Source organism: Cuculus canorus, chromosome 7 (genome assembly GCF_017976375.1).
Source record: "Cuculus canorus isolate bCucCan1 chromosome 7, bCucCan1.pri, whole genome shotgun sequence".
Taxonomy (NCBI): domain Eukaryota; kingdom Metazoa; phylum Chordata; class Aves; order Cuculiformes; family Cuculidae; genus Cuculus; species Cuculus canorus.
The window spans coordinates 20,811,991-20,827,372 of NC_071407.1; the positions used below are offsets into that span (position 1 = coordinate 20,811,991).

General features: G+C 40.0%; 1 protein-coding gene across 9 annotated transcripts in view; it reads right to left on the minus strand.

The window, feature by feature from the left end:
• Positions 1 to 15,382, minus strand: part of GBF1 (golgi brefeldin A resistant guanine nucleotide exchange factor 1) — a 107,958-nt gene that overhangs the window by 32,694 nt on the left and 59,882 nt on the right. For 3 of the 9 annotated variants that reach the window (XM_054072306.1, XM_054072307.1, XM_054072308.1), the window contains exons 4-10: positions 12,948 to 13,079; positions 7,978 to 8,096; positions 7,280 to 7,388; positions 6,857 to 6,917; positions 4,992 to 5,046; positions 3,492 to 3,566; positions 2,115 to 2,150 (exon numbers count right to left, since the gene is read on the minus strand). In XM_054072306.1, the coding sequence (XP_053928281.1) occupies positions 2,115 to 2,150; positions 3,492 to 3,566; positions 4,992 to 5,046; positions 6,857 to 6,917; positions 7,280 to 7,388; positions 7,978 to 8,096; positions 12,948 to 13,079 (587 nt within the window). Of the gene's footprint in view, positions 1 to 2,114; positions 2,151 to 3,467; positions 3,567 to 4,991; positions 5,047 to 6,856; positions 6,918 to 7,279; positions 7,389 to 7,977; positions 8,097 to 12,947; positions 13,080 to 15,382 lie in introns of all 9 variants that reach the window. The other 6 variants (XM_054072309.1, XM_054072312.1, XM_054072313.1 and 3 more) reach the window with 3 other exon arrangements.

Consider the following 15,382-nt stretch of genomic DNA (forward strand, 5'->3'; position numbering starts at 1 on the left):
AAGTGTTTTAAAATATTTATGGATCACAACCATTTCATGTAAAAATCATCAGCTCTCCCATCTTTCCTATGCACTACTTCACACAGGCTATATAAAATGTGTTATCTTTCATTCTTGGCAATTCCTAATGTTTACCCTCTATTTGTTTCCCTTTCCCTTTAGGAAGTCTCTCTCAGCTTTACGTATTACAAATAGTCTTATTCATTAAAAGCTTAAGCTTTTAATTAGACCAGGTAGTTTTACTTAACCTACCAGCTATTCTAGAAACAGACATTTATTTTTTCTCTCTTTTCAGTAGCTTATAAGATAAAATCTGAAGACTGTTTGGTTCATTGCACCAAACTATTTCCAGTAGGAAGGAAAGATGGAAGTATTACGTACTAAATGGGAGAAAGACCATTTCACATAGTTTCAAAATAACAGACTTTGATTACAGCTACTATATCCTGTTGCCCCAATTTTCAGGCAAAAAGTTACCTGATAATAAAAATGGGGGCCTGTCACACAGAACCAAATCAGCAAAATGGAGCCAAGATACTGCTAGGAGCTAACCATGTCAGTCCCACTCCTTTTACTCTCAGTCGTGCTCGTGATAAACAGGCAGCTTTTGAACCACCCTATCAGAAGGTTCAAGCTGACAAATGAATTGCAATTTCTGATCTCCCCTTTAACACTACACCAAATACCAACTCAGTTCAGCAGTAACCCTTTCAAAATAGGACTTTTCCTCAGATACAATACCCATTTTTAGCAATTAGCTGTGCTTTGTATAAACTCCAAGATTTCTTCTCTCGAGGTTCACAAGGGATATATGTCCATTTGTCATCATTTTGCTGAACCTGGGCCACCCTTCAGAGACTGAGTCACAACAGCCTCACACGACTGGGAAATCATTTAATCAGGGAAGCAAAAAGACTCAGTTGATTTTTAAAGAATCCCAAACGTTTAATCAAAGTATAAAGCTTTGATTCAGACATTCAGACAAGAATCTAAGTTTATCTGGGTTTTCAGGTATTTTGGGGAGGGTGGAGGAGTTTGGTATGGGGTGGGATATGACAATTTAACAGACAAGTGAGATTACCCAGTAGGTATTTTCCATCTCTAACCATCCACTATTCCACATCCTACACAAATAACTACCTTCTTATTAGAATTACCTACTAAGATTACCTAAAACTACCTCTCATATCATTCGATCCCCTGGCTTTTTTCTCTTTGGCCATCTCCTACAAACAAGAGACAGCGAACTACAATGACATCTGCATAGCTTAAAAATACATTGCAGAGCAAAGAGAAATGCTTAACAGAAATGTTTCACCAGTGCCAAGGGGCTATATGTTTATTTAACAAACAAACTCTAGTTTGTGAGTTCTAAAACAATACATATATCAAAGGATAGCAAAGTAATGTATTTCATTATGAATTCTGTATTGAATTAAAATGGAACAACGTCATGACTTCTTGCCTTTTCTATTGGTATAAAAACATCCAAAAACTTCTACAGTTTGTCTCTGATTAAAGGAATTATTTCTAATGCTTGCTTTTACTTTCAATACCAACACATTTCCTGATTTTCCTAGTAAGCTTGGTTGCATGTTAACAGGCTGAGATGTTAAACCTAAAGTTGCCTTACTGACTAAATACTGCAGGTAAATGACATTTAATAGATGATTGAAATATCCTGAATTTTAAGTATCATTCAAAATTTTCCTCCCCTCTCCAATGCTCCAATATTACAGTTGCGTTAGTTTTCTAACTATCAATGTGCTTCAGATTAAATTAAGCATGAATTCCCACAGTAAAACCCAACTAAAGTTAGTATTTAAAAAGCATTCTTGAGAAGAGAAGAGGACAGGAGAGGGAGCTCAGGGCTACTGCTTACTCTTGGAACTCAGTACAGATGTTATTACATGCATCTGAGTTACTTTTGCATAAAAAAACCCACAAAAAGTTGTAGAAAAAAAAAAATCGCAAGACTCCAAATGCCTCCTTTGATAGATGAGGTTTTAACAATAAAACTCCAGCTAATGTCTAGGAAGGTGAAGGAAAATGAAATACTACACAATTCTTCTTAAAGGGTCGGTGAGATGTTATTTTTCTACAAGCCACCTTACCTGCACTCGTTTGTTTTTCCATAAGATACTGTAAGCCTCAAGAGAAAAGGGCAGGGGCCAATGATTAGTAACTAAAGTGATTATACTAAAACATGAGCTCATTCTAGATGCAGCATGGAACTGGTCAGCACACCAAGTAGCGTTCAAGACACAAAAGCATGCAGAGAGAACGCAGTCCATGATCCACGTCCTGGAGACACTGATGCAGTCCAGTCATCTCACTTACCTACCCTACCTGCACTGCCAGCTACTAATGAAGTTAATCTGCTGAAACATATTTATGCATCTTAGGCAACCGTGAACATATTCCACCCCCGAAATCTGTGAAAACTCATATCTGGGCTCCTACTGACTCCCTCCTCAAAACCCAGTGTTTAGCTGCAACACTGTCTACTGCAAAAGGATACATTTCTTCCTCTTTTCTTCTGTTTAACTCTGCATATTTCTGCGAGTCTCCAGCCACAGTCTTTCCAAACTACTCTGACCATAGACACAGGACAAAGGAATGGCAAACGCACCTCTAAGTGTTTTATTCAGCTCCTTTTGAATCAAATAGCATTAAGGGCAGACAAGAACTAAAGGTACATTAAGTTTATCAACCAACAAGGAAAACTGAGAAGGGTCCCATTTTCTCAGGGTGTCTTTGAGCAGACTAAAAAGCAACAATCTGCAGACCTACAGTATTTCTTTAGGACTGCTTTGAAGGGGACCTAGCAGGGAATAACACATTTTATAATTCAGTTTGGCCCCACTCATCACACATTAGGAAATAGTGTGTTCAGAACTACATTTAATTTTAGAAGAAACATGCCCAAAGATCTTGAAAACAACCAGCAGTCTCTCAAAAAACTTCAGAGAGCATTGAACTCTATGTTTCTGTACCAAGTAACAAAGGTCAGAGATTCATCTTGAGTAAAGCTGTCTAAAGACATGTTGAGTCAAGAGACTTCAAGTATGCTTCTACATCCATAACGAAGATCAACAGCTAGGACACACAAACACTTGAGCCTTCAGAGAGCAATCTACATTTTTTGTATCTTTTTTTTAGTTTTTCACTGTCATAGAGGACTCAAATCTTGCCCACACCCTCCCACTCCCTCCCTTCAGAGGATGCCGTGATGGTGTCTTAGGTGGCACTCACTAAGACACTGAATACTGCAGTAAAACGAGGGTCTCTCCCTCCCAAGCCTGCAGCCACAACACTGCAAAGCAACCACTACATGCACTGTCTCCCAAAGGCATGCTGTGTCAAATGAGTGGAGGGAGATTTACTGCACACAACAAAACTATCTCTCAGGTGGTGTGTACAAGAGAAAGGAGAAGGAAATAAGACAGGAGAAGGGAGAAAGAGACCTTCAGGTTCTTAAAGAGCAATACCCTCTCTAATTGGTTCAGGGCTTTGGGCTGTTCCCCACTACTTAGCTCCAGTTTGTTGAGGAGACATGAAGAGATCTGTGAAAGATAGGCAAATGCATGGTTTAAACAGAGCAAAATAAACTCAAAGACAAGAATAACCTGGCAGAGTGCAAGGCTGCAGGGCAGACTCCTGGCATGCACAGCAAAGAGACACTGCAAGATAACTGCACAGATCAAGACACAAGACAGAGCATCACTTAACCGAGCTGGAAGCAGCCACCACTTGAAAAGGGTAGCCCTCCTAAATTCAAATTCACTTTCATGTTACACCCTCTCTACACAGATCATGACAAATTCTGATAACCTGCAGTACATTAGCTTTCCTTCAGCCAAGCTACAATTGTTACAAATCTTGCCATTTTTCTCCCACAGCAAGGGAAACAATCATTAGGTTACTACAAGAGAACTAAAGATTCAGGCTAGTTTCTGATTCCCACAAGTAAGCATTTGGTCTCTCAAAACACTGCTACACTGGCTCTGAAAATGTACATTTACTTTATGCTGATGCTTTTCTCAGCTCATTAAAAACAACAGAGTGAAAGTTATAATGATATAAATAGCATATTCAGCGTAAGTTCAAAGGTGGTTATTTCTTTCTAGCATTCTTCTTCCCATCCTGCTGCTCTCAACAGTAAAATCCTATATTTGTATTGACACTCTTTATATGGAGTAAAATTTATATATGTATATAAGCATATATAGAGTTTCTCAAGTGGACCTCCCTCCACTTCATAAATTATTACATTAATAATCACATACAGTCACATATATGGTATTTGCCATACTGAATCCAGCTGCTAAAAACCCCACTGAATAGATGGAAATGGTGGTGAACCACCCCTTCCACCTTCACCTTCCACCCTTAGAAAATTGTGCACTTAGGGAAAGAGAGAAAAGGAACAGTCTGTTTTGATTTGGCTGCTAATAGAGATGGCATTGCCCATTTCAACTAAATTTTTCACTACAGAATACTGCCACTTCTGGAAGCCATCAAAGCTTTTTCTAAAACAGCCCAATTTCACAATGCTTTCATGCTGTTTCACCAGCCTCAAAAATTTCCTTTCTACATAGGTAGAACCAGACAAATACATCCTGAGATGTCAGTATTAGACTTGCAGTGAATGAAGAAAGATGAGAACAAAGCTGGAGAGAGAGCAGAAGACAGCGAATGATCATAAGACATCACCATCAGGTCCTACAGCTTGCTGCTGCTTCCTAGTCCACAGCAAAAGATGGCTGTTCCCAGAAACCAGTCTGACTCACTCCTAAGACTCCCTACTGGATTATATGGGCTCGATCCCAACGAATTAATGAAGTTATGTCGATTTGTGCGGTTAAATATGCTCTTTCAGTAAGCTAGGGACTTGCAGGAATGAAAAAACACAAGTGTGAAAACAAACAATAGAGATGTGTGCAAGCCTGAGACAAGAGCAGAACAGCTAACGCAGTGCCGAGTCTTACCTTCTTCATGTTTGTTCCCATGTAGCTTTTAGGCTCTTCTTTAAACTGAGGCAACCTGAAAGACAAAGAATAAGCCAAAATAAATAAACTTTCTTGGGTTAACAAAAGGATGAAAAAGTAGATTGATCTTTCCAATAATGCTGCAGATAGTAGAAAACCAAAATTAGGTTTTCTCCACAAAAAAGAGACACTTCATTTGTTTTTCCTTTCTTTGCCAAAGCCTGACGAGAAGGAAAAAAAAATAAAGTTGAGAGATGCGTTGCATGCTATTGCTGCTAATGGCAGTTCTGTTATATTGATTTTAATTGTTAATAGTCATGCAAGTACAGGTTCTCTTCCTCTGGTGTATGTTTTCAGAGGTGAATTAATTAGATTGGTTCAAAACAGGTTTCTCTCACGTAGCTAAAAATAGCTGCTGAGCCAGAATGTCATCCACATCAGGACTGAGGGTGGTGCGACACTGGAACAGGTTGTCCAGAGAAGTCATGGATGCCCCTTTATGGAGGTGTTCAAGGCCAGCTTGGATCCAGTGGGAGGTATCCCTGCCCACGGCAGGGGGTTGGAACTGGATGATCTTTAAGGTCCCTTCCAACCCAAACCATTCTGTGATACTATGACTCTTGCAGTGTACATGTTACTGCTAGCAATGGTAAGCCTTTACATTAACTTTGTAGAAACTCCAGCAGTTATCCTCCATTCTGCATCACATAAAAACAATGTATGGTGGATTTAAGTTTCAGCTGGATGCTTTGAGCTAAGCAGTCCCCATCTCAGAATTATAGGAGGTAGTCAGCTCCTGCCTGTACTACCAAATGACAAATGCACACAGCTCTGCAACTCCACACACCCTGTTCTCCCTTCTGTTCCTTTACTATACTTCTATCTGTGCTTGCTGAAGGGATAAAAGCCTTGCAGCGTAGCTTTGGCTGTTTCTTTTTCTGGAAAGAAAGGTGGCCAAAACCACCCCTGCAGTTGCTGTCTTTGCCATGCTTCTATATCCCAGTGTCCACAGGCACATATGGTGGTGCTGGTGTCCGCAAGTCTTATCAAGAAGGACGGAGAGAGATACACAGTAAGTAACGAATAAGCCCTAAGTAATATTCATATATGAATTTGGAGAAAAAGTAACATGGCCTCTCCTTTTTGGAGAGAATGATTCTGACGACCCCACTTTCATGCAGTGCACTATACAACACAAGGTGCATGGATTAAAAAAAAAATGGAGAATCCACTGGAACCATGAGTGACAATGGGGAGGAAAAAGTATTATGAGAGTTGTGTTTCACAAGCTGTCAGTTTGACTGCAATCCTTTTCTGCACACTTCCTTTCTACAATACACAGAGAAAGTCAATGATTACTTCACTATCTGCAGAAACAGTTTAAGTTTAGTAACTTACACAAGTTTAAAAGCAGTAATCTTAATTACCTGAAAGGTGTTGAAAAGGGCAGGGCATTTATGGAAGACATATGATCTCAAGAGTTCAAAATTCTTTTTGATATATGAGGTCAAAGCGCTCAAAGTTTGAAATCAACAAGTGACTATATTTCTTAAGAGTACTTTCTTTTTCAGAGTCGTTTGCATTCTCTGTCCCCAAACTGTTTCGCTGTCCTAATGCTCTTCATTACTTGGCTGTCCATCTCTCCACAAAGGACACCTTAAACCAGGCAACCTTCCCTACCTCTGCCTCCCTGCAGTCTGACAGGGTCAGCCCAGGAGAAAAGTGCCAAATCCTTCATCCCCTTCCACCTCTAAATAATGACCATTTTGGATGGTTTTTCTGAGGGCACTTAAGTGGAAGTGTGGAATCTTTCTGTCCTTAGAGGGCCATCTCAGCAATGCTGAGGCAAACACAAGCAGGTTTACCTTGTGAAGAGCAGCTGCACCATGTCGACCAGAGTGTGCTCTGCAGATTTTCTCAATAACTCTGCGAAGACAAAAACAAATAACACAGGTGTCATTACTCACTGTGATATTATCAAGAGGCTTCTTCAAGCAGACTCCCCTCCGAGCCTTGTTTACAGAGATTACGGCAAATTTATTAAAACCAGTTCCAACACCACATTACTGCAAACAGGCACATAATCACAAGGTGGCGCCCCGAAGCTGGGGAAAAAGAGCAGTGAAAAGTTGTACTCGTGAACTCCTAACAAATTTTCCATGAAGTTGTATAAAGACACAACAATATAAAGCTCAGCAGCTTTCCACGGCTGCATGTTCTACAATAGAACTAGTTAATGCTGAGCAAACCCAAACATTTTTTAACTGCAGAAGTACAAACCAACTCACCGCTGAGTCTCATTTCAAAGCATATTCGGAAGCAGGACTGCATGATCTCACACACAGATTCATTGGTGAGGTGGGCTCCCACTGGAGTGAGTAGCAAGGTCCTCAAAACCTGCAAAGAAGAGAGCACATACGTCCCACAGTACAAAGACACTTGCATGCATTTCAAGAGAGACTGCCATGAGCAGAAATCCTAATGGTTTTCCAGGAGTCACTTCAAACTGGATGCTGTGCTCAAGAAACAGGCAGACTAGGAGACAAAAATAATCTCTTGACCCATTTCTAAAAAAAGCCCGATATGTTTCATGCTACCCAATGTCAAAATTCACTATCTCTCCACTCAAAAGTACGTAGACCAAAGAGGTGTAGAGCTCATCCATTTGTCTCTACAAAGAGCTACTCAATAAATTTGAGAACTCCATATGCTTAATTTACTCCTCCCTAACAGAGACAAGGTAGGATTATCAACTCTACCACATTATCAAGACCTTAATTTAATAATAATTTCATTTAAGCTTTTAATTATTTCCATTTGGAAAAGCTTTTACCACAGGTATAGGAGCCATCTGTTTGAAAACAAAGCCTGTGACTAAGCTCCTACAGAGTCAAAACATTGTTCTCTTCTCTTCATGTCCATGTAACTGGATATGTTCCACAACGGGCAGCAGCCATTATGGTAATTACCATTTTGCTCCACTTACCTGTAGGATTTTCATCAAGACAACCTCATCGCTCGCATGATCTGTGCCCACAAATCGGGCGTGAGTGACAGCATCTGCCATGTTCTCCATCCCCTCTGCGGTGCCCTCATGGCTGGGATCTGAGTAACAGAACAAAAATACATGACAGGGAAAGGCCACCTACAGCCTACAACATCTGTGGGGGGACACCCATGCAGAGATACTTCGCCTTCCTTAATTTGTATGACTCCACGAGGGCAAAACTCACCTCCCAGAAATAGAAAGAGTTTAAACTGGGAGCTTTTAGAAAGACTTTATCAAGAGTCTGTCTACATTTGCAAAAACATGTAACCTAACAAAAGAATTACGATTCAGTTGTTACCGGTTCCATATTTTTTTAGGTGTTAATTTGTATGACTACATCCTGTTCCCTAAACTATAGCACAGTCAATTGTTAAATGCATTCAGTTCTTCCTTGAGAAAGAAGAGAAAACAGCACTTAAACACAGAGAACCTCAAATTTACTCCCACGAGGAGAAAATGCCTAACAGGTTCCACTAGATTGAGAAGGAAAAACCGTCTTTTGCCCTGCCAAGGAACAGGAGCTGCGGAAGAAATTGACCAGTTTCTTTCCCCAGAGACAATAGACAGATCACAGCTTAGATATTAGGAGTTGCAGGCCTCCTGCTTCAATCATTCATCAAGGCTCCTTCTCTCCGTTTCAGTCTTCTGTAGCTACAAACAATGGTGCAGTTGAGGGAATGTTTAGGACGAGATTGTTGCTAGTAACCGTATCTTGTGCCACATTACAGTGGCTTCAGAAAAGCTGCCCCCAGCTTTGATTTCGTTCTCACTTAAACAATACAGCCCTGAGCAAGAATCTTGTTACCCTCCTACCTAAACAGTCATTAGGAAAGGAAGGAGACAACCTAAACACTAGTTAATACCTCATTAATTGGCAATGAGGCCTCACGAACTCCACGAAGAATGAAGCTGACAGAGGAACCAAGTAAGACCTGGTATGCTTTGCAGAGAAGCTTTGCAGACACCCTCTGATTCCATTTGTGTTCACACCTAGGAGGGGCTAAGCCCTAGGCATTAAAGAAAGCTGCCCTTACTGTGGTCCGAACACAGCAGTTTCCACCACACTGTGGGGATTCTGAGGGACTGCAGCAGAAGAAACTTCTCATAATTGCACAAAATTGAAATGCCATCAATGTGCTTCAGAATGCCACAATTCTGCAAAAGAAAAGCACTTGTCCTTTGCCATCTCTTACACATCCTTATTAAGGGGAAAGCTTGTCTACTTTTGACATAGTTGTCTCACACACACAAGAAAAATCTCACATAGCTGAGCGTGAGTTCCTCTCCTGGTTTGCTAGTGAGACCTCACAGAGCTATCAAGGAGTCTGTTCTAAGACCACGCAGTTACTCTTCACCTGCTTCAGCAGTAGCACTCTACAGGACACCAAATTCTGACACTGTGAAGCATTAGATGAGAGGCCTGACTGCCAAAAGCAGTTCTCTGTGCACCTTCAGTACAGGCTTATAATCCAGTTAGAAGCTAGCACTATTCTACCAGAGGCTATAAAACCAGCCATATGTTTGCACTCTTATTCATCAATGGAAATTACAGCTTAAACCACCAATGCTGATGTAGGACCATCCTAAATGGCCTCAATTCAATCAGATAAAGACCGGTGGTGTTACAATGCCAGCACCTGTAATAGCATCACTTAACTACAGTGGAAAGCAGTGAAACTGGCATCAAGAGGAGAACTCCACTTGCAGCAGAAAAAGGCTTCCACAGGCAGAACAAAGATTCACTTCACTGTCACCTCTTCCAGTAGATGTGAGTTCCTATAGGCTTAGGGATACACTTAGTCATGGTTATGGATGAACTGTGTGAAAGGGAAATTCAAGCAATTGTGCGTATGCCTCTTCAACAGATCTATGACTATTGCTTTGCTGTTCTAGCTCCTACCTTCAATGCTAATAAACACACCTCTCTCCCAACACACATCACGCCTGACTACTTCAGTCCTGGCTTCCTGGAACAGCTCTACAAATTCAGGTCAATTTATCAAGCCTCTTGAGTTCAATTAAAAGCACAGATATTTCTACTTTGCAGAAACAAGATACAGAAAAGATCAACCGGCTTTTTGTTTTCTCACAAGGGAACAAGTACAGAAAGATGTGTCAATGCCTGAACAGAATCATTAACAAAAATGTTTGTGTGAAGCAAAACATCTCTTTAAAAATTGTGACCTACAATGCAAAGACCTGGAGACCCCATTTAGACATACACATTTCACATGGAGTGTACCACAACAGGCAGGCAAAGGAACAAGCAGAAAATTCAGGCTCTCAACTACTAGGGAAATCCAGGAAACCCAAAGCCTGCTCAGTAACACCTTTAATGGAACTGAAATAAATCACCAAGGAGGCAGAGAAGGTAGAAAGGAGAACAACCTTTAAACTCCCCAAACATCAAGACGTCTCACTGGAAGCTGAGCAAGAGCTACTCACTTACAGATACGTAGTTCTCAGGAACATCAGGGAAAGTTCACTTTAGAAATGGAGCCAGAAGCTGCTGTGGACACATTGTAATAACAGGTAGTGCACATACCTTTTCTGAGGAAAATAAAACAAATTTCCTGAAATTCAGCCACTAGTCTTCCTACAGCTAGGGTTTGAGCTATCAAAAAAGCTGACAGCTAGCTAGCGCAAAACTGCTGAGTAAGGACATAACTAATCTGAAGAATAAAAATCAATGGGAGTTCAGTACTGTCACAGTTTTCTTGTACTTTAAAAATGACTCTGTAATGTATCGACTATAATTCTTGAAACAATAGTACTTACTTCATAGCTGAGGATAATCTCTGTAAGGCTTACTGTTCCTACTAAAACACACGCATGGAGGACAGCAAGTCATTTTATCTAATCAATCTGTGATTGCGCTATACCATTAGGGAATTGCTGCATCCAACAATCTCGGAACAGATCTTTGCAATTCAGACTACTAGAAATTACAAGTCTCAAAGGCTACTCAAGAATTATTCTTTTCTAATTGGTTTTAAAACATACACCTCGGCAATACTGGCCTGAAAAGCAGACAGTTAACCACCTGCTGACATGTGACAGAGTAAGAAAAACAGTGAGATGGCACGAGAGGTAGCAATGAAATGCTTTGGAAGTAGGAAAAGAAAGGATTTTTAAACAAAGATAATTATCAGAAGAGTTTGGCCCTTTCTCTATCCACCGGTTTTCAACCTAGTGCGTACAGCAAAAGCCACCCACTCACAGAACACACAGCTAATGATGCTTTTGAAAAAAACTGCCGGTTTCTTCTGTCAATCTGCAGCCCCAAAACGCACCACAAATATCAGCCACATTGATATTTCCCTATTGTTGTTATGCAGGAGTTCTGTACAGTTTGAAATTATATTAAGGACAGTTTTAAGCTTTTCCTATCTTTAGGCAAACAGTCTTTACACTACCTTTAGTCTTATATTACAAAGAGAACTATAAGAGCAAAAAGCTTTAATTTAACAACACAAGCCTGGCCAGATGTTCAGTCAGCACCACTAATCCCAGCCTCACTGGTATCTAGAGCAGCACAAAGGACAAGGCCGCTGTGAATGTCACCTGAATCAGCAACAGAGGTCTTGGATTACAGGTTCTGCTCCACAACACAAGCCAGGCAGAGTCTTTTCCACTGCCTACTACAAAAGCACACACTCAGTAACAGCTATAAGGATGCAGCTTGCTAGAGCGACCTAATTAATATTCTAAATAACAAGTAGCTAGAGAAAGTCTACAAACTCTCAATTATTTTTTTCCCCATTTCTGCAGCAAATCAAGTGTTTGTAGGCTTATTTATTAAGATCTCTTTATTGTCCTATGAAGTGACATTAATATTGCATCATTTTAGTTACTTTTTGCCACTTAATTACACTTGACACTGCCCACTAATTGATGTCTTCAGATACACTAAATTTCCAGCAAACTCAAAAAATTTCTTCCTGCAAGTCCCAGCTTTGGCTTGTTTTAATTTTGGGTCTTTCCCATAAAAGTATTCTCCATCTACATAGATCTTCCAGTCCTTTCTTTCTCTAATTTCCCTTATGCTAACTCCAAAGAATAAAGTATTTAAAACAGTGAAAAAAAAAAAAATCAACAGTGTTCACTTACAATGTAAGGAAGGAAAAGGGGTAAGGTAGGGGGTGTGGGAATAGGTAAAATAATTTTCTCCAAGTCAGACTACATGTACATAGATAATGAGTTTTGTATTTCACACAGGTATGATCATAAACTCCTAACATAATTTACACAGAAAAACAAGCACCACTAACAACAGGATGACACACTGAAGGCAGACGGAAAGCAAACTAATGAGTTACTACAAGCCAGCTGAGCCATGGGAACTGATCACGTGCACATTATTAGTCTTTCACAAATACAAAGGAGAATGCACACATTTGAAAGTCTAGGCAGCAGAAAAACTGTCTCTGCCATGACAGTTGTGACAAGTGAAGAGTACTGGCACACCATTGGACGGAGCCTGGGACCAAGAAAAAAACATCCTCACTAGAGCAGAATTATTATCCACAAACTAAATAAATTCTACTATGTTTATGCATATTACAACATTGTAATCCAAGCTGGTATTTTCCCCTCCCTGGCCCTTTTGCCCAGAATGCATTAAAAAGCAGTTGGTGACCACTGCAATCCAGCAGCAGGCCATAAGCACACACAGCAGTCAGGACAGACTAGAAGCTTTGGCTCTGTTTCTAGCTGTTGCTGGAGTGCCATGAAAGACCAGCACATCTGATGTTAAGAAAGCCAGATGCCTATTTCCCCAGCATTAATGACAATTTTCTTATTTCCCCAATCTCCTCATTAAGACCGCAACCATGAATCCTGGCCAAAGACACATCTCAAGCATTTGTCTGGCATTTTGGTAAACTCCAGGAAGGCACAGAACATACCTATTAGTGCATATGAGAGGAACTTATTCACGGAGGTGAGGGCCAATCCAGTTATGGGGCCTGTAGTGTCTTCTGAACGGATTACTTCCAGGAAAGGCCGAAGAAAGACGTTGGGTTCAATTTCAGACAGCTCTGTTAAAATAAAAATAATTTTAAAGTGACATTAAAATAGACTTGTTTCACTAGGATTCATTTTCTCTTTATGAATCTACTGCAAGCTTAATCTCAGAAGAAAGAGGCCTGCAAAAGCTTAGTTTCAGAAGGCTGGTGGGAAGGTCAGGGTTGCTTTTAAACATATCTGCGTATACAGGTATATGTGTTTAAAATCAATGGTTTATGAAGTTGAGTTTCTTATGAAAATGGAATGATCTTCAAAATAGCCTCTGGAGCCTTCTGAAACAAACCCTATTGTAAGAACACTGTAAACACCACTTCTGTCTAAATTCAAGCTTTACTTAATTGCCAGATACAACTACATTTTCCTAGTATTCCTGGGATTATATCATCACATGAACTACAGAGAAGCTGCCCTACCTTCAGCCACTTCTGTAATATCTTACCGCACATAACAGCCTCATGCCACTTACAAGCATAGTACAAGTGTATAATCTGGTTAGTTGGATCTCTTGCAGTTTTTGCCTGAATACAAACTGCATTTCTGCAACACTAGAAGTTTGTTTGGCAAAGACAGTAAAAACCCACAAGATAAATTTAAAAACCCTTCTAGCTTGTTCTTAGAGCACCTGAATAATCTTCTCAACCAAAGAAGAAAAGAGGACATTCCTCTACGTGCTAAGCAAGACAGCAAATATCCTCTCTAAAGCTGCAATACCAGAAGGCGGGCACTGGGCTGTTGAGCTCGAGAACGAACAGCTCCAGACAACTTCCTACGCTTTTCAAGATGACCAATGGAAGCTCTGGGAATGAAAAAGAAATACAGAACAGAACAACCAGAACTAGGGAAAGTGGGGGAAAAAATAAAAAACAAAAATGAAGACAACAACAAGGGATCAAGATAAGGGGAGCCCTGAGGTGGATTTAAGAGAAAAAGCATTAAAAACCATGTGAAGGCAACCACCATGCAGCTAGCACTCAGGCAAAGTAGAGTGTACTGAAAGTAACTTGGATAATCCTGAGACCAGAAATATCAAAGTACAACACTTGGCTCAACTTGCCAAACCCTACATTTTATTCCTAATAAAAGTGAACAAATCTAATGCCTAATAGTGTCACAGGAACACTTGCATTTTTATTCTTGATAATCTAGTATTACATTTATCTGCCATATGAGCTTCTGATGTTGGGGAGAAAAAAGAGCTTGTAATTCCTGAATCCTTAGACAAGCTGCTGTGTTTCGATGTACAAACATAACTCAGTTACTTTACTTTAAAAAAAAAAAAAATAAAACCCCTCCTGATTCTAAGACAAATTAAATTCCATTTTATTATAGTTTCTATTGAAAAGCTTCGAGCATCAAAGCAAAAAGCCCATCGGAAAGCATGTTAACATAACTGTGACATGGAGAACAACATCAAAGTGCAACAGTTTTGCTCTTAATTAAAGTAAAATTAGACTTATAAAAAAGAAACTTTAGGAACCATTATACAATCTCTTACCTTTTAGCCACCAGTTCAAATCAGGCCAACACCACTAACTTGCAAGAGGTTAAAAGGAACGTGATGATTCAATTTTTTTTGGCTTAAGAACAACTCTCCCAAGTTGTCAAATACTATCCTGGTGTGACATTACAATTGTGTCATCTCTCAATAGCTCATGGAAATGCAGAGGATCATAAGACATGCTTTCATCAATGTTTATTTAAGTGTGCTTTATGGAGCACTTGTCTGGTTAGAAGCACTCGGACAACATTAAATATATTAGTATGCTAGGGATCCATATTAAAACTCCTGTTTCCCAAAACTGGATCCTTTCTATAGGACAGCACCTACTCAATCCACCATAATCCTCTCAATTCCTCCAGTCTCCTTCAATCCAGCAAACCACAGAATGGAAAAGCTGCATCTTGATTAGTAAGGAAAATGGGACTTCAGTAGATGTACTTAGATGCACAGATGGAATGAAATGATGAGCACAAACTTGCTAGCCAAGGATACATAAGATACCACACTCTCCACTAAAATTTGGGACAATAGACATTATCTTTACGGGGGGGGGGGGGGGGAGTGTGGGTTAGTTTTTTTTCTTTCAAAATTATGAATTTTGATGTGGTTAAAGATTAGATTCCCCAGCATTCTAACTGAAATCCCCAACTCACTTGGAGATCAAAAAATGGCTTGTCACAATTCAGATTTAACTTAACCTGATAACAGAGCAACTCTGACCAGCTTCCCTGGTGTTCAGAGACTTTAGTTTTATGGTAACACGACATTTTGCATTAAGCTCTCTGAAACGGACTGTGTATGCTGTAAAACTGC